We start from the raw sequence: 25,304 nt of genomic DNA on the forward strand, positions 1-25,304 counted from the left end.
TTGTTGCTGCCAGAACCTGAGGCTCATGATTGCTCAGCACCATTTGGAAGTCTTCTAGCCTCAGTCAAAGCTTTTCAGCACCTGCTGCTCATGGCGAAGTGACAGCTCAGAGGCTACGTGCGGCTTCATGTCCCCTCATCTGCTGCTGAGCCAAGGACAGTGGCAGGCAGTCAGCCACTGTGCTCAGCCCTCTTCCAGGCTCCCGTGGCCTTCCTCCTCGTGTTATTCGCTATAATACTCTTAATACTTTTCTTAACGTCCTCCTTTATCCCTTGCTTTGTTCTGTAGTGTAGGAGAGAATGTCTTGTCTCTTCTGTGGAGAGACCCTTCAATTACTAGAAGATGGCTCCTAGGTTCTACGTAAGTTTTCTCTTCAAGTCGGCTTGTCGCCTGTCCCCACTTCCCTGCACTCTTCCTCACATTTCTTGATTTCCAGTCCTCCCCACACCCTCTTTGCTCTACTTTGGGCATCATCTGGCTCATGAGTGCTCCCACGGATCAGGTGCCTGGACTGGGAGAACCCACTCTGCAGAACCGGAGCAGAACTGGCCGTTCTCTCCCACAACTGGGTGCAGCCCAAGCCAGGCAACATTTGCCTTCTAGTGACAGTTCCTGCAGTACTGATTCACGTTGGCCTTCAGGTCATCTCAAACCTCTGGGTCCTTTTCACACCACCCACTGTCAAGTCAGTCTCCCCCTTCCCTGGGAGAGTGCACTTGTTATTTATTTTACCTGAAGGCATGAATGACTATAAACATATAAGTAAATATATGCATGTGTGTGTCTAGAAAACATTTAACTTTTATGTATTGTTTTCCCCCTATCGATGGTTCAGAGCTGCCTGCTTTTCTTCTGTGTCTTCAGGAGACCAAACTGGTGACACATGAGATTGTTTTCAATGCATAGGTTTGAGTTTGGTGGCCCTTTTACCTGGTCCGTCTCCTGTTGCAGGGCCAGGAGGTTTCTGTGATGCACATTACCTCTTTGGCACAGCAGGGCCTGCTGGCTGGACCTGACACTTTCCTCCCTCCCTCCCTCCCTCCTTCCCTCCTTCCCTCCTTCCCTCCTTCCCTTCCTTCCTTCTTCTCTTTTTCTTTCTTTCTTTTTTCCTTCCTTCCTTCCTTCCTTCCTTCCTTCCTTCCTTCCTTCCTTCCTTCCTTCCTTCCTTCCTTCCTTCCTTCCTTCCTTCCTGTCTTTCTCTTTTTCTTTTCTTTCAGATTTATTTATTTGAAAGGCAGGGTTGCAGAGAGGCAGAGGCAGAGAGAGAGAGAGAGAAAGAGGGAGAGAGAAAGAGAGGTTTTCCATCCACTGGTTCACTCCCCAATTGGCCGCAAAGGCCGGAGCTAGGCCTACCTGAAGCCTGGAGTCAGGAGCTTCTTCTGAGTCTCCCACGTGGGTATAGGGCCCAAGGACTTGGGCCATCTTCTACTGCTTTCCCAGGCCATCACAGAGAGCTGGATCGGAAGTGGAGCAGCTGGGACTCGAACTGTTGCCCATATGGGCACTGTAGGTGGTAGCCTTACCCGCTACACCACAGCACCGGCCCCAAGGTTCTAAATTTATAGCATGTGCCAACACAGCCTTTTTTAGATGGTGCAAAACTCATCAACATTCTTTAGCAAATATTATTTAGTGTACCAAATCACTGATTTTTGGTTGACGCTTTCCTGTCCTATTCACTGGGTGAGAGACTGGGTTGAAGGCATTGCGGAAATCCAGATGTAGTGTGTCTCTGACTCTTCCTTGAATCGTGGATCTGTTTGTGTGGAATGTCTCACAGGGCTTGGGGACTGGCTCTTGCTCCTTCTCCACACTTAACCTAATCTTATTTGCTGCATTGTTCCTTCTGCCTAACTGGCTTCTAATTTCCTCAAATATCCCTGCCTCTTTCTTACCCCAGGACATTTGCAAATGCTACTCCTTCCACCCCTGGCAAACTCTACTCATCTTTAACTTAGAAAACACCTTCAGGCAAGCCTTTCCTTATCTCACAGACTAGGTCATGTTCCCTTTTGCTATGTGATCACAGCTTTCTGTGATTTAGTAATTATTTCTATAATTATCTAGTAATATCTGTCTGAGTCTCTAGACTGAGTTTCTGGAAGGCAGAAACTGTGTCTTGTTCATCATTGTATGTCCAGGGCTTAGCATACTATCTGGTGCATAAAAGGTACTCAGTTAATATTTGTGAGCAAGTTGTGTCTATATTTGTTCATCTGCAAAATGGGAGTAATGATAATAGTCACTTTACTGGCTTGTTGTGTTAATTGAGTGGAAACATGTAAAGCGCTTACATACTGTGAATGCTTAAGAAGTGTTATTATTTTTAAAGGAATATATGTAATAAAAAGAAAAGCAAATATTTGTCGGATGTGCACTATGGACCAGTGTGGATCATCTGTGGACTAGTATTGGTACTCTTTCTTTTTTAAGTTATTATGAGAAATCTATTTAGTAGAGGAGCCTAGAATTTTTCAAGGGGTTAACAGTGGGTATACTGAAATTGACTGTGGCAGGATGTACCCCTCCGACCACCTTACAAGAGGACAGGAGTTGCCCATTTTCAGACATCTGGAGAAGCCTGCACTGTTCTCTGCAATTGCTCAAAAGTCTTGTTTGTCTACAAGTGTTCTGCAGTTCCTTAGGGTGTAGGCCACCTGGCCTGGAAACTTGAACTCATTCAAAAGACTTGAGACTTTCTATTTCTCCTGCTATCTAAGGTTTATTCTTCCTTGATGACTTCCCCGCCTTCTCCACCCCCCTCAGCAGAAGTTTGTCTGTTCCTAGTCCTTAGGAATAACCAGTATCATGCACTTATAAAACCATCAAAGCATGCATGAACGGTAGTGTTTCTTGTTGACAGTTCACACCTTTCACCTATTGATAGTCACACCCAGACCCCAGGCTAGCCCTCATCTTACCTGCGTTGGTGACCCAACATGGTTCAGTTAGACACTAATAGATCTAATTTCCTACAGACCAAAGAATTCCAAGGTGCCAGCTCTCTGTGCATAGGCAAAGCATACAGACGAAAATGTTTATGTCATATATCCACTTTGATAAATTGTGGTTTTCACAAGCACCTGAAATCATCCATCCATCCAAGCATCTAATGAACATTACTGAGTTCCTCATTTTGATGCAGTCAATCTTCTAGGTTCTAAGAATGTGAGGAATAAGACATAACCTTTATCCTGTATATAACATGACAAATGTTATAAAGCACCTTGCCTACTGGGCTAAGGGAGGGGACTGTACAAGGGTGACTGAGTCATGGGCAGGCCTTGCTGTGGTGACCTCGGAGCTCAGTTTCCTGAATTCCAGGGCAGGATGTCTTCAGCAGCTTGTTCCCTGTGACTCCCCAGCTGGAGCCATGCAGTGTTTTGTGGGGAGCAACTGGGAGCAACTCGGACTAGACTAAGTTACTGGAATTAAGACTTATTCTATGCATCTGCTCTCCCACAATATGGCGCTGGGAGAGGAGGAAACAGCTTCTACACAGCTGCCTCCAGTTCAACCAATAAACTGTAGGACCTGCTCCTGATTGCAGGAGAGCAGTGTACTCGGCGTGTGGGTAGCAGAGTTGGGATTGATGGAAGAGGACTATAAAGGAGGAGAGAGACAACATGCACCAGGAACATCTAAGGGGAACACCTGAGGAACACCTGTGCAGCCCCCGAGAGAGCCGGCCGGCGGTGTGCCGCTCCCCCGCGGAAGTGGGGGAAGTGGCCAGGGGGAACCGCCCTTCCACGGAGGTGGAAGGGTCGGTAGCCAACCCGGGAAGAACCAGCAGCAAACCCGGGGAGGGCCGAGCAGACGAAAGAACAGCGCAGGGTCCTGTGTCGTTCCTCCACGAAGACGGGGAGCGACAGTGTTTCTCTTCCACTAGGACTCGCTCAGCTTGCTTTGCTCGGCTTCTGCATTTAGTGCGAGATTGTGACAATCATCTCCTGTTTCTCTTAGCTGGGCTCCTGAGTTTCACTGGACTCATTCTGTGGCTCCAGTTTTCTAGGCAAGTTCTTGTACTTCACCCACTTCCTTCTGAGCACTTTCTGGCCTCAACTTGTCTTCCTCCTGGTCCTACACCCATGTTTCCTGCATGATATTTGAGGATGCTTTTGTCTTCATCAAGAAGAGACAATATTTGTATTTCGGGTCCGGCGCTGTGGCATAGCCGGTAAAACTGCCGCCTTCAGTACCGGCATCCCATATGGGCTCCAGTTTGAGTCCTGGCTGTTCCATTTCCAACCCAGCTCTCTGCTATGGCCTGGGAAAGCAATGGAAGATGGCCCAAATCTTTGGGACCTTGCACCCATATGGGAGACCTGGAAGAAGCTCCTGGCTTCAAATTGGCACAGCTCTGGCTGTTGCAGCCACTTAGGGAGTGAACCAGTGGATGGAAGACCTTTCTCTCTCTGCCTCTCCTCTCTCTTTGTAACTCTGACTTTCAAAGAAATAAATAAATCTAAAAAAAAATTTGTATTTCAAGAGGGCCACTTCTCACTCCATGCAGACTATTAAGTCGGATCAGGTACAAGATATTGTTCCCTTTTCGGTGACCCTCCAAAGAATAATTTCTCAATTATGATATTGGTCGAATCCATATTACAGGATAGGTAGTCTTGGAATTGACATATTACCCTATAGGTTTTCAAGAAATTATTTTATTTTAAGTTTAAAGTCCATTCTCCCATCTCTCCATATGAAAAAGTCTTAACACCATCAGTGCATGGATAACTGTGGCTTCTTTGTTGTCATTCTCCACTGTGTAAATGTATTGGAGTCCCAGGTGTGCAGGGGCCAGCCAAGTTACATGGTATTTGTGGAGCACTGAGGTGTGAGGCTGTAAGGAATGTGGGACAGGATGGCGTACTGGAGTCTTCATTCCTGCACGCCTGCCCTGCCTTCCCCCTTCCATCCTCCACCCTCCACCCTCCACCGTCTGCCCCAAGACATTCACATTAATGTGTGGAAACCTGGTGCTGACCATGCACATCTGGGGCCCAAGTTGGCCCTTGGGTTGCTGCTTTTGGTTCCTGGTGTAAAATAACATCTTTTTGTGTTGCAGATCTCCTACAAATACCTTATTATTGCTCTTGGAATCCAGCTGGACTATGAGAAGGTACTCTTTTAAGTGAATGGTTTCTATATCACACTGACCTAGTTATGTCAAGATTAAACACTGCAGTTCATTGCTTTGTATCAATTTGGACAAGAAAGAGGTTCTAAGAAATCCTCTTCTAGTTTTGTTTCTTAGTGATCCTTTTATAATTTTAAAAAGTCTTCTCTAAGATATTGTCAAGGATAATATGATCTAGCTTTAAGCCTAATCAGAATTCATCATGTCCATGCCCTAATAGTAATTCTTGCAAAGCAACAGCCTTTTCCACACTTATGAGAAACCTGCCTTTCTATGCGGGACTGAGTTGTATGTATTAAATGTTAAATTTTCCTTTGGAATTAATATTTATATTATTAATTCTTTCTTAAAAATATTTATTTGAAAGGCAGAGAGACATATAGACAAAGAGAGGGCTGTCATCCACTGGTTTTTTTCTTCAAATGCGTGCAACCCCAGGACTGGGCTGGGACCAAGCTAGGATCTGGGAACTCAATCCAGGTCTCCCACTGCTTGAGCCATCACTGCTGGAATGCAGGGTCTGCATCAGCAGGAAGCTGGCGGCGGGAGCTGAGCAGGCACTGAACCCAGTCACTCTGATGTGGGATGTGGTGTCTTAACCTCTAGGCTAAATGCCTGCCCCTAGATTTTGAATTTTTATGTAGAATTTAAGGGTAGAGCATCAGCCATTGGTTCGTCAGATCCTGGAAGGCAGTCTGGGCCTTGTTAAGTTGAGGCTGCATTTTTTTTTTTGTATGAAGTGATCACGCAATACAAAGACTCATCTAGGCATCTTTCCTGGTGCTCATTCTTCCTGTTCCCCTGCTGTCCGTCTCTGTCTGCTTCAAAGTGCCAGGGAAGCGACTCTGGTGGACAAGGAATCATAAACCTCCTTCATGACACAGGCTTCTTCAGACTAGAGACAAATAACGAAGGTGATGCAAGATCAACTGTTTATCTCTTGCATAGTGATTTTTGCTTTGGGGACCAGGAGCTTTGGTGGTCCGAGGGGAAGACCCCTCCTGTGGGTGGTTGTGGGTCTGGTTCTGTGAGATTCTGGGCAGATTTCTCAGCCTTCCTCTGTTTCAGTTTTTTCATCTGCTCTCTGGGCTAATACTTCCCTACCTCCTTTGGAGGTGTGCAGTGAATATCATATATTAGCATAGATACAGAGCTTTGAAAACATTAAAACACCAGGTGGCTTGTAATAATAATAATAATAATAAGTACTATGATTGAGGCTGCTAATATTACCGCTATCTAATAGGTCTGATAAGTAACAAAGAAATAATTGTTTTTAATATTGAGTGTGGAAGAATATCAGAGCCAGGCCTGTGATGGAGGAGGTCACAGGACTTTCTTTGAGAGCTGAGGGATGGGTGTTTAGAGTTACTCAGAAGGTAACCTGGAGGGTGACTGGAGAGTTCAGCCCATTTTTGAGGATCCAGTCCTCATTTTGATAAGTATTTTTTCTTCCTTTTCACTTATTTATTATTTGAGAAGCAGGCAGAGAACTACTGTCTGCTGGTTGACTCCCCTGATGCTCGGGGACTGGGAACCCGGTCCAAGTCTCCCATGTGGGTGGCAAGGACCCAGCTACCTGAGTCATCACATGCTGTCTCCAGGGTCTACATTAGCAGGAAGCTAGAAGCAGGAGTGGAGCCAGGGCTCGAATCCAGGCACTCTGACATGGGATGCAGGTGTCCCAAGTGGTGTCTTAACAGCTGTGCCAGACGCCTGCCCCATGACTGTTTCTTGGTGGTTGAAATTGACCCTGCTTTTGCTCAGAACAGGTCCTTAAGTACCTTGAACTCGATTTGTGATCTCTTCGTTGCATTCTGTGAACCTTCCCACATTTACGATAAGCGTCCGGTTACTCTCATTGGCAACAATAAACTCACATTGAAGGGGCACTTACCATGTGCACCAGTCATCTTCCTAAGTCCTTTACATCAGAGTCTCACTCACTCCTGACAACAACTCCACGAAGCAGATACTTTTATCCCCACTTTACAAATGACAAATATAATCTCGTCCCCCGGGTACATCAGAATCATCCAGAGGGCTTGTTGAAACACAGATTGTGTCGGTCTAGTGTCCAAGACAGACTGAGTTGTCCAAATGCCGTATCTGAGAGCCAGGGTTCGAGACCTGGCTCCATCTTTGATTCCAGCTTCCAGCTGATGCACACCCTGGCAGGCAGTGAGGATGGCTCAAGTAACTGGGTTCCTCCCACCTATGGGTGAGCTCTGGATTGAGTTCCCAGCTTCTAGCTTCAGCCCCAGCCGGGAGCCAGTGCAGACACTGGGGGAGTGAAGTAGCATATGGGAGCTCTGTCTTTGGTTCTCAATTAAATACATAAAACAAACACCGATGATGGGCCTTCCCCATGGATTGTGTGGCTCAGCAGCTCTAGGGGGCCTGATTTTAATTAAGTGGCCAGTTGGTGCTGCTGGTCTGAGGACCACACTTAGAGATGCACTGGCTTAGCAATGTTAGGTAATTTAGTCAGGGTCACAATACAGGTGAGAAGAACAGGTGGGAATCAAGCCAGGTGTGTAGGAGTCCGAAGTTCACGATTTTAATCAGCTGCCTCCACTACTTCTGCGTTTGACCTAGTGCAACTTGTAAAAGGCAATTTCAGTTTGCTGTTTTCGATAGCATAAAATGGCTCTTGATCCTGCCTTTCTCTTCTTCCCAGTGAGGCAACTGGTTCTTCTAAAAGAATCTTGTCTCACTATTGTATTCAAACTATAGTGTCAAGGCAAGGGAGGTGGAGGGGCTCCCCTGGGCTGAGCCCCTTCTGCAGTTTGACAGGCACTACAGTCCAAGCTCAGAGCCCTCACTCACCTGCCTGCGCCATGCATATAAGTGCCGGGGAGGGGGTGAGACTAGTAGTGGGATATTTAAAAGTTTGTAGAATTAATTAGCAAAGAACAAGGACTCTAAAGACTTTTGTGCCTTTGTTCAACAATTTCTTTGTGTGCTTTGTTGTAGATTAAAGGCCTGCCTGAGGGCTTTGCTCATCCCAAAATAGGGTCGAACTATTCAGTGAAGACTGTAGAGAAGACGTGGAAGGCTCTGCAAGACTTCAAGGAGGGCAACGCCATCTTTACCTTCCCAAACACGCCCGTGAAGTGTGCTGGAGCCCCCCAGAAGATCATGTATTTATCGGAGGCCTATTTCAGGAAGGTATGCCTCCTTTCTAGGGACAGAGAGGCGGGGGCTGGCAGTGCAGAGTCGGTGACTGCTGGCATTTAATTGTTAGCCCTGTCATAAACCCTTTTTGTAATGTCTACAACTTTATTACATGGGTATAAAACTATACAACTGGAAGTTTATAAAATAGAAAAAAGGAGGAAGTCACTTGGGATCCAATTGTTTTAACCAAACTGCTGTCATCAATTTGACATGTCCTCACAGATTTTTCCCTACAGATTTCTTAAAAAACATGGCTGCAATCATTACTGGATCTACCCACTTGGAAATGTTGCATATTATTAAATAGTCTTTGAAATATACTTAAAGTTATTTATCCGAGTGGCAGAGAGAGAGAGAGAGGGAGAGAGTGAGAGAGCTCCCATTCGCTGGTTCATGCCTCAAATGCATGCTGGGAACCCCATCCAGGTTTCCCATGTGGGCGGCAGGGACCCAACTACTTGAGCACCACCGCTGCCTCCCAGAGTCTACGTTGGCAGGAAACTTGAGTCAGAAGCCGAAGACAGGACTCAAACCCAAGCACTCTGATAAGGCTAGCGTCTTAACTGGTGTCTCAGCCAGTGTGCCGAACGCCCGCCCCTGTTTCATGCTTCTTAACGTGTATGGAAGACTACTGTGGAGATATGTTAGAGAGCGTTTAAATAGTCCCCTATATAGTTTGAGAATTAGTTGTGAATTATTCATTTTTATTCATAATAACATCTTCAACTGCTTCTGCTCAACTTCAAGGTTATGAATATTTTCTGGTTCTTTTAATGCAAATACAGTAGGCAAAAATGCCAATTTAAAATTCACTCAGGGAGAGCAGGTATTTGGGGCAGTGGTTGGGATATCAGAGGGCCTAGGTTTGAGTCTCAGCTCTGCTTCTGTTTCCAGATGCCTGCTGATACATACCCTGGGAAGCGACAGATGATGACCCAATTATCTGGGTCCCTGCCACCTATCTGGGGGACATGGATTGAGTTTCGGGTTCCTGGCTTTGGCCTGGCCCAGCCCTGGCTACTGCAGGCATTTGGGGGAGTGAACCAGCAGATGGAAAATCTTTCTCTCTGCCTTTCAAATAAAATGAAAATAAGTAAACATTTAAAAAAATTATAAAAACACAAATAACATCCACATGGAACTTCAAACCTTTGTGGAAAGGGAGTTTGGGCAGGGGAGGCGTTCTCTGAGTTTCCACCACCCTCCGTAGAAGAGCAGGTGTCTGTGGTTCAAGGATACCGGCGTGAGGTCAGGAGGGAAGCTGTCCCTGCCCTCTGTGCCCTCGTCCAACTTGAGACACTGGCAGGGTGCAGGGCAGCCTGTGACTGTAAAGGGACAGGTGGGGGAGGATGGGGAAGATGAGCCATGGCATTGCTGCATGTGTGCTTGGAACCCAGCCTGGGGCCAGGCCTCTCCCTGACTTCTGTAAACTGCAACAGCCCAGTGGGGTGGGCAATTAAGGGACAGTCCTGGCAGCTGCTTCTGGGTCCAGAAACGTTCAATGTGGGCTGTAAGGGGCTGCTGCAACCTTTGGAGGTTTGTACCCACCTGACTGCTTCCAGTGGTCAGGTCCAGGTGAGTGGGTCCCGAAAGGAGCTGAACAAAGGGAATATAAGACAGCAGCTGTTTCTTCCCTCTGGAGAATTCCCTTTGCTTAACTCTTTTCTGCTAAGTCTCGCATGGCCTGGGAGGGAGCTTTTCTTTTGAGGTGAGTGCAGAGGCATCTGGGAGAGTCCTAGCCTCTCATGAGATGTGTGAACAATACCAAGGGGCTTTGCTTTGTTCACTGCTCTTCCCTCAGCACCTAGAGCAGCATCTGGCCAACGCTGGGACTTCATGAAGTGTTTACTGAGTGAATGAATCACATAAGTATGAATAAACAATTAAGCTGTATTCTAGCTTTACTTGGACTTGACCTTTGCCTCTAGCTTTCAGTCCAGCAGTGCCCACTCAAGTGTGTACTCAGTTGCTGTCTCATGGGCAGATAATAAGAATGAGACGGTGAATTGGTCCACGCCTCATGCCACCAGGGTAAAGTGATGGAAAACTGGGCAAGGTCTCTCCTGAGAATTTTAATTCTTGTCTGGATTTTAAAAAAAAAAGATGGCTGGAGTGATACTTTGGTGTTGTTTTTCTTCTTTCCTTTTTCTTAGACAGGGAAGCGATCCAAGGCCAATATCATTTTCAACACCTCTCTTGGAACAATTTTCGGGGTTAAGAAGTATGCGGAAGCCCTGGAGGAGATCATCCAAGAGAGGAACCTAACCGTTAACTACAAGCAAAACCTCATTGAAGTCCGAGCTGATAAACAAGAGGCTGTTTTTGAGAACCTGGACAAACCTGGGGAAACCCAAGTGTTTTCAGTGAGTGGCAAGTTTAAACTGTCAGCGTTAAAGTGTTCGCAGAGCTGGACCATGGATGCAGGCGACGCTGTGGCTCCCATCTCCCCGTCCTCCCCACGTCCTGCACTGTAGAGGCTGCAAAAGGGGCATCCTAGGGCAGTGACAGGCAGGGAGGTGGGCCAAGACATGTAGGGAGGAGAGGGCTGTAAGAGGCTGTGTGTGTCAGGGAGGTGAGGAGGGTCTACCTACTGGTGTCAAATGGATTTTTTGTTGGTACTGTTTTGGTACTGAGTCACTGGAAGCAGCCAAAAATCTTCCACAAATTTGGCTACGGCCTAGGCAGTTAAGGGAGGACTTTCTCCGATGCGGGATCTGGTGATTGTCTCAATTTGTGGCACGTGAGAAACAGCTCTGCTTGTGAGCGGGAAGCAGCCCTGAGAGAAATTCAAGAATAATGAGGATGTTTTTCTCCTTTGGAAGAGGCTGTCTTTAAATATTTCACCTGTGCATAAAAAGATACACTGAAACTTTTTTTTTTTTTGACAGGCAGAGTTAGACAGTAAGAGAGACAGAGAAAGGTCTTCCTTTCCATTGGTTCATCCCCCAAATGGCCGCTACGGCCGGCGCTGCGCCGATCCGAAGCAAGGAGCCTCCTCCTGGTCTCCCATGGGGTGCAGGGCCCAAGCACTTGGGCCATCCTCCACTGCACTCCTGGGCCACAGCAGAGAGCTGGCCTGGAGGAGGGGCAACTGGGACAGAATCCGGCGCCCCGACCGGGACTGGAACCCGGGGTGCTGGCGCCGCAGGCGGAGGATTAGCCTGGTGAGCCACGGTGCTGGTCCCTTCTTTCTTTGAAAGGCAGAGAGAGCTAGAGCGAGAGCGAGAGAGAGAAGGACTGAGAGAGGTTAAGAGAGATTGAGTGAGAGAGCACTCCCATCCTCTGGTTCACTCCCCAGATGCCCATAACAGCCAAGGTTGGGAGAAGCTGAAGCCAGGAGCTCTTAATCCTGATCTCCCTCGTAGGTGGCAGGGACCCAAGTACTTTAGCCATCACCTACTGCCTCCCAGGGTGTACATTAGCAGGAAGGTAGAATTGGGAGCCAGAGCTAGGAACCAAACCCAAGCATTTAACCGTGGCATCAAGCACCTGCCCCTTAAACATCCTCCTTGAAGGATCTGCCAGAGCTATCATGTTTCTTAAAAAGATATAACTTTCATGGTGTGGACATGGCCTTTATGTGTCCCCACCCCTCACCTTCCCTCCTTCCTTCCCTCCCTCCTTCCCTCCCTTCCTCCCTCCCTCCTTTCCTTCCTCCCTCCTTTCCTTCCTCCTTTCCTTCCTCCTTTCCTCCCTCCCTCCCTTCCACCCTTCCACCCTTCTACCCTTCCACCCTTCTACCCTTCCACCCTTCCACCCTTCCACCCTTCCATCTTTCCTTCCATCCTGAAAAAGCCGGGGCTGGGCTTTGGGGGCCAGGCCAAATCCAGGAGCCTGGAACTCCATATGGGTCTCCCACATGGGTGACAGGGGCCCAAAGACTCCAGCCATCTTCGGCTCCTTTCCCAAGCACATTAGCAGAAGAGGAACAGCTGGAGCTCGGACCAGTGCTCATCTGGAATGCTGGCATTGCTGGTGGTGGATTAACCTGCTTACCACAGTGCTGGCCCGCAGTGTGCCTCAGTTTCTTCTGTGAAGTGGGAATAGTACTTCTGTAGAGGTGTTCTGAGGATTGGGCACAAGAAGTAAAGGCATCTGGAGAAGCAGCCATGGAAAAACACTGGTTTCCACTAATCAGGCGAGAGCTGTTAGCCGTGAGAAAGCCTCCATGTGCATTTAGTTACTCAACGTTGCTTGAGGAATGAAGGGCTCCATAAAAAGTAAGTTTGAGGTGAACCAAAGATTAGTGTTCTAAACACCCAGACTTCAGGTTTTAAGCTTTTTATTTCAAGCTAAAATTCTGAAATTCCTTGCATACATCTTTCTTTCCTTAAATGGAGTGCATTGAATATCATTCAAAATGCTACTGATGGTTCACAGTCATAATTTGTTTTTTAAATATTTGTTTATTTATTTTAAAGAGTTACACAGAGAGACAGGCAGATAGAGAGAGGCAGAGATAGATCTACCCACTGATTCCCTCCCCAAATGGCCACAATGGCCACAGCTGAGCTGATCTGAAGCCGGGAGCCAGGAGCTTCTTCTGGATCTCCACGCGGGTGCAGGGGCCTAACGACTTGAGCCAACTTCTACTGCTATCCCAGGCCATAGCAGAGAGCTGGATCAAAAGGGGAGCCGCTGAGACTAGAACCGGTGCCCATGTGAGATGTGAGATGCCGGTGCTTTAGGCCAGGGTATTAACCTGCTGTAACACAGTGCCGGCCCCATAGATATTGCATTTAATCGTGATATATCTTTAGCCTCCTTTGATCTGGGATGTTTCCACAGCCTTTGTCTTCTATGATACTGACATTTTATAATAATACAGTCTTTCTCCCATCACCCCCCCCCCCTTTGGCTATGCTTTTCAGACTAGAACATTTCACAAGCAATGCTGTGTCCTTCGTGGGTGTCACATTTGTAAGCACACAGTGTTCATTGGCCCTTCACTGATGATGTAATTTTGATCACAAGATATGGTCCAATTTTTCCACTGAATAATTGTTACTATTTTTCTCTCTTCTTGCTAACAAAAGTCTGCAGTAGAAGGTATGTTAAGACCATGCAAAGACTTTACTCATAAAAGTGTTCCTCTAGTATTAGCATCCACTGATGATTGTTGCCTAATCTAATTTTATACCACATTTGTCAGTAGGTTCTTGGCCTTCCTTCTCTCTTAATTAATTCCTGCTATGAAATGAGCAATTCCTGTTTTCCTCCAGTGACTTATCACTCATTATTGTCCTTTTTTAAGATTTATTTTTTATTTGTTTGAAAGGGTTACACAGAGAGAGAAGGAGAGGCAGAGAGATAGAGAGGTCTTCCATCCGCTGGTTCACTCCACAGTTGGCCACAATGGCCGCAGGTGAGCTGATCCAAAGCCAGGAGCTAGGAGTTTCTTCAGGGTCTCCCACGTGGGTGCAGGGGCCCAAGGTCTTGGGCCATCTTGTAATGCTTTCCCAGGCCACAGCAGAGAGCTGAATTGGAAGTGGAGCAGCCAGGACTCGAACTGGTGCCCATACGGGATGCCGGCACTGCAGGCAGTGGCCTTACCAGCTACACCACAGTACCGACTCCATCATTATTGTCTTTATTTTAGTGTTCACATCGTCCCAGATTTGGTCAGTTGGAGCCCCTCCCCACGGGCTCGTGTATCCCAGGGACATGCTCCATCATCTTTTTGAGCACTTTCTTACTTTCTGGTGTCACAGAATGTCCCAGGCCCTCGTATCTACCTGCTCCAGTTCAGGGTCATCGTTTTGAACAGCTCTTATATAGCAGTGCTCACCAGGGCTAATTATCACTTTGTTCTTTGTTTTCATTTGTGTCCTTTGTGTAGTTTTCCTTTTTCCTGGTGCTGGGCAGTTGTAAGTGACTTTGGAAGGTCTCTCCAGCTGATCTCCTTTAAATTGCTGGTCCTGATTTTTTATTGTCTAGAAAACGAGAGAGCCAAACTTGTTAAATTTTATGTAAAGTAAAAGCAAATGGGCGATGAGGGAGGGCCCAAAGCATAATTTGATGAACCAAAGTGTATGAGCTTAACTTTGTTATTTGGTCTTTTTTACTTTCATTCTCAGCTCTGCTCTGCTTAGTTGAATTTGTAGGGACTTGGATAAAAGGACTTCTAAATGGTTCGTAAAGAAGGAAGATATTTGTTTCTTGTTTGAAATATAGGATATCGTTATTATAGGTCATATATTCTTTCAATTTCACTTTTGAAATCTGAATTTCATAAGAATCTGTCTGCCCAAAGGCTTTTGAATAGTAGCTTTCAATCCTGACTGCCCTGGGATCCCCTGAGGGAGCTTTAAAATATTTGCTGATGCCTGTTTCTCACCCCCGGAGATTTTGATTGATTGGCCTGGGGTACAGACTGAGGATGGGAGGTTTCCAGAATCCCCCTAGTGATTGTAATACTTAGCCAAGATTGAGAACAACTGCTATAAAAAATTAAATGTGTTCAGGTCTACAGTCTTGAATCCTTAACAGAGAGCTTGTAACTGATTAGGTCTTAAAAATCTAAACCTGTGGCTAGCGCCACGGCTCACTAGGCTAATCCTCTGCCTGCGGTGCTGGCACCCTGGGTTCTAGTCCCGGTCTGGACGCCGGATTCTGTCCCGGTTGCTCCTCTTCCAGTCCAGCTCTCTGCTGTGGCCCGGGATTGCAGTGGAGGATGGCCCAAGTCCTTGGGTCCTGCACCCGCATGGGAGACCAGGAGGAAGCACCTGGCTTCTGGCTTTGGATCAGCGTGGTACGCCGGCCATAGCGCACCGGCCGTAGCGGCCATTTAGGGAGTGAACCAATGGAAAGGAAGACCTTTTTCTCTGTCTCTCTCTAACTCTGAAAAAAAAAAAAATCTAAGCTTGCTTCACATCCTAGAGTAGTAGGGACTTTGGACCCGTGAGGTGCAGTGGCCTGTCACCTTGCAGCATTTTTCTTTTCATTGTAAATGAACCGGGTTCTCAAGCCAGAGCTTCTAGGAAACTGACGCACAGGCTTGTGTTACAGTGCAGGTTTCTGCTCTTCACTGAGTCCTGCTAGTTTGGGATCTTAGGGTGATGGGACTCAAAGACCTGCATTTTCTACAAGTCTCCCAAATGTTGCTTAAAAACACCAAAGTTGTAAAGCCACTGCTCTAAATGGATTATTTGTATTAATAAAGAGTAACCAAGTTGTTTACCATGTATAGTTGATGAAAATAAGTAATAGATACAGAATATGCTCCAACTGACTGTTAATTTTTAATACATCCATAAAGTAGACCCTAGTGTTTCTTTTGCATAGGATGTTAGCTCAGTGACTTTATGGTTCAGAAAATATTTTAACTTTCCTTCTAGAAAAGATGAATGTCATGCATGAGATTCAAGCACACGCATTAACTCCATCAGCTAGAGGTGGACCTAGTAAGGTTTAGATCTCAGTTCAGAAAAGTAGCTCTGGTTGACTGCAAAAATGAAGAAATAGCCTCAATGATAATTTGATGGATGATGTTTATTGGCTATTTCATCCATTATCTTACAGACAACAGACGGGCTCAGGGGCTATGCCTCCAAAGAGCCATCCAAGATTATCCTCTAGAGGAACACTAACCATGTGCATCCCTCTTTCCTTAAGGTTTATTAAGCTTACAATGATCTGAGAATTGGAATACATATCAGTCACCTTCCTAATCCCACTGCCATTAGTGATTGCTGGCTTTGATTAGAGCATGGGCCTTCTTACGGAAGCCAGGGACTATTGGCTCTTGTAGATTTGTTAATGTTTTTACCCTAATGAAATGTTATGTGAACAACTAAATAAACTAAAAAAGTATACAAAAATCACATACACAGACAAAGTTAAATGTGCCAGCAACAATGATTAGGATGGGTCAGTGTAGTATTACCAAGTGTAACCTCGATAAAGGTGTTTGGAAAAAGAAATCTACCCACTCTCTCTGCTCTGCTCAGTAAACCCAATACTGAACCAACCTCTGTCCTCAAGAGTGCCAACTAATATTTTTATCACTCCACCTTTCACTTTAAATTGGCAATTTGATAATTTTATGTGTTTTGGGTCTTGACCTACATTTGGGAATGATGCTCACTTCCCAGCTCCTAACATGGCCTTTCCAAGTTTCGCCTCCTTCCAGAGTAAACTGAAGTACAGGTTGACAGCCGAGGGTCAGGGACAGTGTGACCGGAACACACCATCCCCTTGGTTTCAGTAATAACAGAAGCACCATTAGGTTCCTTCAGGATATTAGTGAACTCTACTCCAACATCTCAGACTTCCTCACACCTCCTGCTGAAGGGGTCACGTAAGGAGACCATGTCAGTGGGAGAGGGGCTATTAGATTGTCGCTGTCCTCTGCGGATACATGTCAGACCTCACAGAGGGTGTGGGTTGCTGTAAATGCTAACAGTAATGCTGAGGAAGGTGGGGGAAGAGCTGTGCAGCTGTAGAAATATTGAAAAAATGCAAATTTGGATGCTCTCTCGTGTAGTACGAAATGCTTCATGTCACACCACCTATGAGCCCGCCTGATGTCCTCAAGACGAGTCCCGTGGCCGATGCTGCTGGTTGGGTGGATGTGGATAAAGAAACTCTGCAGCACAAGAAATATCCAAACGTGTTTGGGATCGGGGACTGCACCAACCTGCCCACGTCGAAGACTGCTGCTGCAGTCGGTGAGGCAACCTGTTCTGTTTCTTTCTTTCTTTCTTTTTTTTTTAAGATTTATTTTATTTATTTGAAAGACAGAGTTACAGAGAGAGGTAGAGACAGAGAGAGAGGTCTTCCATCTGCTGGTTCACTCCCCAGATGGCCGCAATGGCCAGAGCTGTGCCAATCTGAAGCCAGGAGCCAGGAGCTTCTTCCAGGTCTCCCATGCAGGTGCAGGGGTCCAAGGACTTGGGCCATCCTCCACTGCTATCCCAGGCCATAGCAGACAGCTGGATTGGAAGAGAAGCAGCTGGGACTAGCACCAGCACCCATATGGGATGCTGGTGCTTCAGGCCAGGGCATTAACCCGCTGCACCACAGCGCCGGCTTCAACCTGTTCTGGTTCTCCCTCTCTCGAAGTGGCATCCCACCAAGGCACCGTGATAACGAAAACCAAAGTTTGGCACACACAGCATTCCACTAATGCTGGAAAAACTTTTGTGGCCTGGATGTGACTTTGACCAGGCCGAGATAGAAACAGGTTGTCAGTGAACCTGGCGTTGCAGGAAGAAGAAAGTATCTTTCAAGTGTGTCGCACTAGAGTAGCATGAGCTTCTCTGCCTTTTATAGGTCAGAAGGGCTGTTTTCGGGAAGGGGGCATTAGAGAGAGGACATTACTTTTCCAGCTGGGCGAATTTATTACTTCTCATACCGCCATACTTGGGGTGCTGGAATTCTTTGCCCCTGACGCCAGGCAAGTTGGCTACTTTTCTTCTGCCTGAAACACCACAGAGCTAGGGAAGCATTTGTTTCCCTGGAAAACACATGCAAGTCGATGAAAACTTGCAGACCAGAAAATTGTTCTGTTAAGACAAATACCGTGGAGCGTGCTCTGATTGGTACACGATGGAGGCCTCCGCCTGGAAAACTAAATTCTTCACCTCGATGTTCTGCACTAGCAGTGATGGGGAGAATTACCTTTTAGATTCTGTCCTTGCAGACAGGAACTGTCTTCTCTGGGTGCCATAAACCATGGGCTGCCTTGCTGATGGGAATGGTAGTGTTCTGTGTGAATTAGATGCCCGCAGAACTTGTTTTACTTTCGCAGACTCTTTCAACCTCAAGAAGGACTTTCTAAAGAAAAAGCATCACTGATGGTCTTTTTCATTATTACTAACAACTTTCTCCCATTTTTTTTAATTTCAAAAATCTCATACTATGAAAGATTTGAAAGTACAATGAATACTTATATACCCTTTAGATATAAATCAGTTATTAATATTTTGTGACATTTGCTTAATCATTCTATATACATGTTTTGGGCTGAATTGTTTCAAATTAAGTTTGGATATTGTGGTACGTCACCTTGAATCCGTGCTTCACTCTGTATCTCCTTAGGGAAAGGACAGTCTCCTCCATATGTGTAAGACCAATTATCACATCCAAGAAGGTTGCCATTAGATAACAGAATAATCTCTTACTACAATTTAGTTCATGTGGATCCAGTTGTCCTACAGATGTCACTTGTAGCTTTTGTTTCCCCTTAAATCCACATACTGTGTTTATTGTCATATCTGTTTGGCCTCCTTTAATCTATAACAGGTCTCTCTGACATTTAAAGAACTTTCTTGACGTTGGTATTTTTGAAGAGTACAGGCTGGTCATCTTCAAAATGTAGAGTATCCTGGGACCGGCACTGTGGCCTAGTAGGCTAAGACTCTGCCTGTGGTGCTGGCATCACATGTGGGCACCAGTTCTAGTCCTGGCTGTTTCTCTTCCAATCCAGCCCTCTGCTGTGGCCTGGGAAAGCAGTAGAAGATGGTTCAAGTCCTTGAGTCCCTGACCCTTATTGGAGACCGGGAAGAAGTTCCTGGCTCCAGGCTTTGGATCAGCTCAGCTCTGGCCATTGTGGCCATCTGGGGAGTGAACCTGTGGATGGAAGACCTCTCTCTCTCTCCCTCTCTCTTTCTGTAAGTCTACCTCTCAAGTAAATAGATAAAATCTTTATAAAAAATGTAGACTATCCTATAATTTAGGATTTATGGTTAGATTCAGAGTCTGTTTTTTGGCTAGAATCTCCATACCTCCCACTGTGGCACCTCAGGAGCCCATCATGTTAGCTTGTCTGGTATTTTTCTAAAAAAAAAAAAAAATTTCTTTGAAAGGCCAAGAGAGTGCGAGAGAGAGAGAGAGAGAGAGAGAGATCTCCCATCTGCTGGTTCATTCTCCAAATACTCAGCAACAGCCAAGGCTGTGTCAGGCTGAACACATGAGCCAGGAGCTCAATCTAAGTTTCCCATGTGGGTGGGACCAACTGCTGGGCCATTACCTGCTGCCTCCCAAGGTGGGCATGAACAGGAATCTGGAATTGGGAGGGGAGCGGGACTCAAACCCTGGGTACTCTGCTACTGGATACAGGTGTCCCAAGTGGTATCTTAACCACGACTGCCAGATGCCAGCTCCAGTTTTGTCTTTGTGAAGCTAGATTTCATCCCTGGGTTAAGGATTGTCTGTTGTTAATCTTTTCCATTGTAAAAGTACCTTTCCTCCATGTAATTTATAGAAGGTCTATGGGGTGATACTTTGAATTTATATTCAGTGCTGACTTTGTGTGGTAAAAATACCTGTGATGTGAGACCCTGATTACCCTGTTTTTCAAACAAAACATTTTATCCAATGGTTCAAGTAGATACTATTGAATATGATTAAACAAAAAGTCTACATGAAAAACCTTGCTCCTAGTCTTGCCTTCCATCTGCTCCACTTCTGCATCGCCCCCAACCACACGGAGTGCTCCTGTCATGGGCGCCTGTGTGTGTTGTACCATTCATGTGCTATTGGGCAGCCGATCCAGAGCTCACTGAATGAGTCAACTCTGCAGTCACATTTGAGTGTTCCCTGCCCATTTCTGTTCCAAACAGTTCTGCAGTGAATGCTCTTCTTGTCATTTCACATGTGTGGGTGCCAGTCTCTTTGTTCTTCTCCTTAATGTGCAAACAGCAGTCGTTCTAGCTTTCTCCAAAGAGGTCTGTGTCTCTCATTAGATTACCACGGCAGATCCTCTTAGTATCCCCAGGCACTGCTCACACTCATTCCACAAATCCTTCCTTGGATTCACCTCCTCCCAGCCTCCTCCAGACCACTGTGCCATCTTGCTCAGTTGGATATTGCTTTCCTGGGACGAATGCCTTCCTCTGCTTCTCTCTCTTCCAGGATTCTCCCTTAATTACCTTCAGCACAGCTAAGACTGGAGGTGGCATTTAACAAAAGTTAACTGAAGGTTTGGCCATAAAAGGAAGGGATTGTCATCCAGGAAAATATACCCAACTTGTGTATGCCTGTGTACTCAGGACAGACAGACAGACAGAGACACACACACACACACACACACACACATATCCTGGGCATGGAGTGAGATTGCTCCCTGAGTCCACAGGTCTAACCTCTCTGCAGTGACTCCCTCTTTTAAAAATTTTAAAAAAGATTTATTTATTTGAAAGGCAGAGTTACAGAGAGGCAGAGGCAGAGGGAGGGAGAGAGAGGGAAGGGAGAGAGAGAGGAGAGAGAGAGAGAGAGCAAGCGAGCGAACATCATCCATTGGTTCACTTCTCAAATGGCCACGACACTCAGGTCTGTCCCAGCATGTATCCAGGAGCCAAGAACTCCCTCCTGGTCTCCCAGATGGGTGGCAGGAGTCCAGATACTTGGGCCATTATCTGCTGCCTTCTCAGGAGCAATAGCAAGGAGCTAGATCCGAAGTGGAGCAGCCAGGACTTGAAGCTGCACCCCACTCTGGGATGCCGGTTTCACAAGCGGTGGTTTAATGTGCAGCACTGCACCACCGTCCCCTCATTGCATTTTTGGCTTGAGTGTCGATGGATTACAACTCGTAGGCCAAATGTAACCCACGGCTTACTGTGATGTTGCTGTTTGGGTAGGCTTGAAAATTTATAATCAATTTGATGGTCAATCAGATGATAGCAATTCTTTCTCATCCTGAGAAAAATAATTCCATTCTCTCATTTGTAGATACATATTACAACATATTATTATATTCCGAATTTTAGCAATAAGATTTTTCATGGAAAATCTTTTTTCTCTTTGTTTTATACTGTCTCAGTGGTTTTGTTTCTTGGCCTGCAGGCTTAAAAGTTTCTGTTCCAAAAAAATTTGGTGACCTCTGATTTGGGGGATCACAAAATAACCACTTTAATGAGCATTTTATTTTTTTTATTTTTATTTTTGACAGGCAGAGTGGACAGTGAGAGAGAGAGACAGAGAGAAAGGTCTTCCTTTGCCTTTGGTTCACCCTCCAATGGCCGCCGCGGCCAGCGCGCTGCGGCCGGCACACTGCGCTGATCCGATGGCAGGAGCCAGGTACTTATTCTGGTCTCCCATGGGGTGCAGGGCCCAAGGATTTGGGCCATCCTCCACTGCACTCCCTGGCCACAGCAGAGAGCTGGCCTGGAAGAGAGGCAACCAGGACAGAATCCGGTGCCCCGACCGGGACTAGAACCCGGTGTGCCAGCGCCGCAAGGCAAAGGATTAGCCTAGTGAGCCGCGACGCCGGCCCTTTAATGAGCATTTTTATTTTGTAACATGCAGGCAGCCATTCATCCCTCCCTCCATCCCTTCCTTTGTTTTAAGATTTATTTATTTACTTGAGAGGCAGAATTACAGAGAGAGAGAGACAGAGAGAGAGGCTTTCCATCCACGGATTCATTCCTCAAATGGCTGCAATGGCTGGAGTTGGGCTGATCTGGAGCCAGGAGCTTCTTCTGGGTCGCCTATGTGGGTGCAGAGGCCCAAGTCCTTGGGCCATCTTCCACTGCTATCCCAGGCCTCAGCAGGGATGCTGGATTGGAAGTAGAGCAACCGGGACTCAAACCCACGCCCATATGGGATGCCGACACTGCAGGCGAATGCTTAACCTACTAGCCACAGTGCCGGCCCCAGGTAGCCCATCTTTTCTTGCATATAAATCTAATATCTTCTATTTATAGAGTCACAAATTGCTTCTATCTTTAAAAAGGCAATTTTAATTTTTCAGAATTGAATCCAGACTGGAATTAGGAGATATTAAGGGGTTATTTCTAATATTTTTTGGGAGTGAGCATGCTATTATGTGTGGTTAGAAAAATCCACACCTATCAGAGACACACAGAAACATCTACAGATGAACTGGTATGTTGTCTGCTCTAAGGATATTTCAGAAAAAAATGGCCAATGTGAAGGGATGGATGAAACAAGAACCACAGGGTTTGCACATTTTCATAATAAAAAAGATAGTTCCCCACTGGCGCTGTCATAAAATGAATATGTGTGTGTGTGTGTGTGTGTGTGTGTGAGAGAGAGAGAGACAGAGAGAGAGAGAATATAGATGGATAGAGATACAGATGTCTCTGTTTCTGGTCTAGCCTCACCCAGGCCAGTCCAGTCCAGAGAAAAGGCCTGTGTTCACTGGCGATGGGTGGTAACTACAGATCTGCCCCGTGAACAGAGACACAGGCTATCCTGCATGGCTAGGGACCCCTGGACACACAGCCCTACCAGGCTGGAGGCAGCAATGCCCGGGAGGAGAGGGAGTGGAGTTGGGGTGGGAACATCCTTATAGTTCTGTGGAGAGTTAACTGTTTAGTTTCAAACCATGGGGCTTGGCTGTACTGAAGAGAGCTCTCCAGTAGACAGAACTGCAGGCAGTAAGAGCAACTGTGTTCCAGTCACGATCTAGAGGGCTCATGAATGGAATCTTCTTAACATACTTATGTTAAGGGTATTTATGTATTAGTTTTTGTGGAAAACCTAGATGCATCTATATATCTAACTGAACTCTTTCTCCTATAGCTGCACAGTCGGGAATTCTTGATCGAACAATTTCTTTGATAATGAAGAATCAAACACCAATGAAGAAGGTTTGTATGCCTTGGCGGAATCACTGTCTCAATTGTCACCTTCCATTCCGTGTAAAAGTAGTGTTTTTTCACGATTTTGCCACTTTGTTAATTAGTTTCCCCAATATAGTCGCTTCACTTTTTGCCTTTAGGACTATTCTGTGTTATAAAAATCTGTATTTTCACAGTACAAAAAATTAGAAATAAACAGAGAAGAAAAATAATTGCAGCCACTTTAAGCAAGTTGTAGATTCCCTGTCTGTATAGGACCATGAAAGCAGCTCCTTCCAGCTCGATCTCATTTTGAATTTCAGTACGATGGCTACACGTCATGTCCGCTGGTGACCGGCTACAACAGTGTGATTCTTGCCGAGTTTGACTACACAGCTCGGCCGCTGGAAACCTTCCCCTTTGATCAGAGCAAAGAGCGCCTTTCCATGTACCTCATGAAGGCTGACATGATGCCTTTCTTGTACTGGAACCTGATGCTGAGGTAGGTGCATCACCGGCTTGGGGGCAGAGGGCTCGCTTTGTAATGTGCCGCACCAGCCTGTGCAGGGTGAGTGTTCCAAGGAGACCTTCTGGCTTCCGGGGACATGGCCACCTGGAGCATGACTTGCTAACAGCATCTGCCTTGTGTGCCTCTTCTTAAGGGTTAGTGATCGGGGCCCTCAAAGGATTCTGAAATCTCAGCAGACGCCGGAAAGCGGGCTGTCCTGGGTGAGGAGAGCGGTCTGAGTGCATCTGCCACCTGCAGGGGAGGCAGCCTCTGCTCTTCATTGTTGGCAATGACCAAGCCTTCTGTCTTCCGTGCTCTCACTCTTTGCTGCTGGTTAAATAAGAAATATAATAATAATAGTCATAATAATATAGTAGTAGTAAATCACTTTCATATGTCAAGTACTTTCTCACCTACTACCTTACTTTGTTTTTATTGTTATGGGAAAAAATGAAACAGTGATAATCTTCAGAGTCACTCTTGTGTTTGAATCATGCCTCCATCACAGATTAGCTATGTGTCTTGGGACAATTTGTGTAATCTCTCTGTTTTCTTATCTGCAAAATGAAAGTAATATTGCCTATCTTACAAATGGAGATGGATGAGATAACATATAAAGAGACAGGTACATAGTAAGCATCAGTAGGTAAACAGGGTAAATAAAATACAACCTCTTCTTTCCATGAGACGGTGGTCTCACTTGGTTTTTTGCAAACTCATATGAGGTGGGTGAGTCAGGATACCTGTACCGATGATCCTCAGCCAAGAATGGTTTTGCCCCTCCCCCCAGGGGACACCTGGCAGTAACTGCAGACATCTTTGGTTGTCATGACTGGAGGACGCCACTGGCATCCAGTGAGCAGAGGCCAGGGCTGCAGCTTAACATCCTACAATGCACAGGGTGGCCTCCACAGCCAAGAGCCACGTGGTCCCAAACGTCAATAGGGTGAGGTTGAGAACTCTGACCTGCGTTTCGTGTACGAGTGAGTGAAAGCATAGAGGCTGGCAGGTAGGTGTGACAGAGGCTTCCCCCAGGTGTGCTGAACTGGATCAGCATAGCCAGATTCAAACAGTGAGCCGGTGTCCCAGCCAGGACTGCCCGCAGGTCAGCCCCTCGCAGTCCTGGGCTCTTTCTACTCCACCAGACAAGTCGTACCTGATGTGCCATGAGCATGCTCTGTGAGCATCCTGGCTTCCCTTCCCCAGCGTCCTGCTGGCTGAAGTCACTGCAGCTCTTTGGCTTCAATGATCGCTTCCTTTATTTCTTACAGGGGCTACTGGGGAGGACCGGCCTTTCTGCGGAAGTTATTCCACCTGGGTATGAGCTAAGGCTGGCTCAGGCCTTGCTCTCCTCGGATGCATGAAAGTCACAGTTACTGACTGACCACGAGCAGCCTGAAGGACTCAGGACCTAACCCTGCCAAGAGCGTCTTGCTGGATAATGGTGCCCATGTGCCGACCTTTCCAGTAGCTCTGAACAGCCACCATGTGGGCTGCCCCAGATGGTTTTTTTTTTTTGAAATATGCAAATGAAAGAATAGACTTCTATTTTCTAAATAAAAGTGTGCCATTGATTGAGTCCTATGAGCACCTTTTCTCTTGACTGGTAGGAATGAAAAGTGGTAGCACTTGGGAGAAAGAGATGGTGCTGGCGGAATAGCTTACTTGTGGCCTACTGTAAGTATTCCACTTACAGCTGACGTGATAGGGCCTATTTGGAGTCCCAGCGAAGGGTCACTCCAGGAACAGTGTTGTTCGGACACACTGTGCAGCAGTCCTCAGTGTGTGCTGCTTGGAGCTCCTGCTGCAGAAGCATGGAGGAGTGAGTCCAGCCATTGCCCTCCTCCCCCTACTGCCCTGTTTATGCTGAGCCCGTAGCTGGACATGGTAGGCTCCTCGTGCTGGCTCGTTCCTTGGGGTATGGGATGCCTCTGCTGGGCAGCTCTGTCTC

General features: G+C 46.5%; 1 protein-coding gene across 11 annotated transcripts in view; it reads left to right on the forward strand.

The window, feature by feature from the left end:
- SQOR (sulfide quinone oxidoreductase) overlaps window positions 1–24,931 on the forward strand; it is a 67,931-nt gene extending 43,000 nt beyond the window's left edge. For 6 of the 11 annotated variants that reach the window (XM_089310267.1, XM_070054135.2, XM_089310266.1 and 3 more), the window contains 7 exons: window positions 5,069–5,122; window positions 8,117–8,311; window positions 10,474–10,683; window positions 16,806–16,989; window positions 22,808–22,875; window positions 23,169–23,347; window positions 24,625–24,931. In XM_089310267.1, coding sequence (XP_089166393.1) covers window positions 5,069–5,122; window positions 8,117–8,311; window positions 10,474–10,683; window positions 16,806–16,989; window positions 22,808–22,875; window positions 23,169–23,347; window positions 24,625–24,682 — 948 coding nt within the window. In that variant the 3' untranslated portion in view covers window positions 24,683–24,931. Of the gene's footprint in view, window positions 1–3,621; window positions 4,013–5,068; window positions 5,123–7,670; window positions 7,884–7,965; window positions 8,005–8,116; window positions 8,312–10,473; window positions 10,684–16,805; window positions 16,990–22,807; window positions 22,876–23,168; window positions 23,348–24,624 lie in introns of those variants that run through there. The other 5 variants (XM_089310270.1, XM_089310272.1, XM_089310271.1 and 2 more) reach the window with 5 other exon arrangements.
- The last annotated feature ends 373 nt before the right edge of the window (window positions 24,932–25,304 follow it).

This window comes from Oryctolagus cuniculus, chromosome 12 (assembly GCF_051225735.1).
Source record: "Oryctolagus cuniculus isolate XC-2025 breed Fujian yellow rabbit chromosome 12, ASM5122573v1, whole genome shotgun sequence".
Lineage (NCBI taxonomy): Eukaryota > Metazoa > Chordata > Mammalia > Lagomorpha > Leporidae > Oryctolagus > Oryctolagus cuniculus.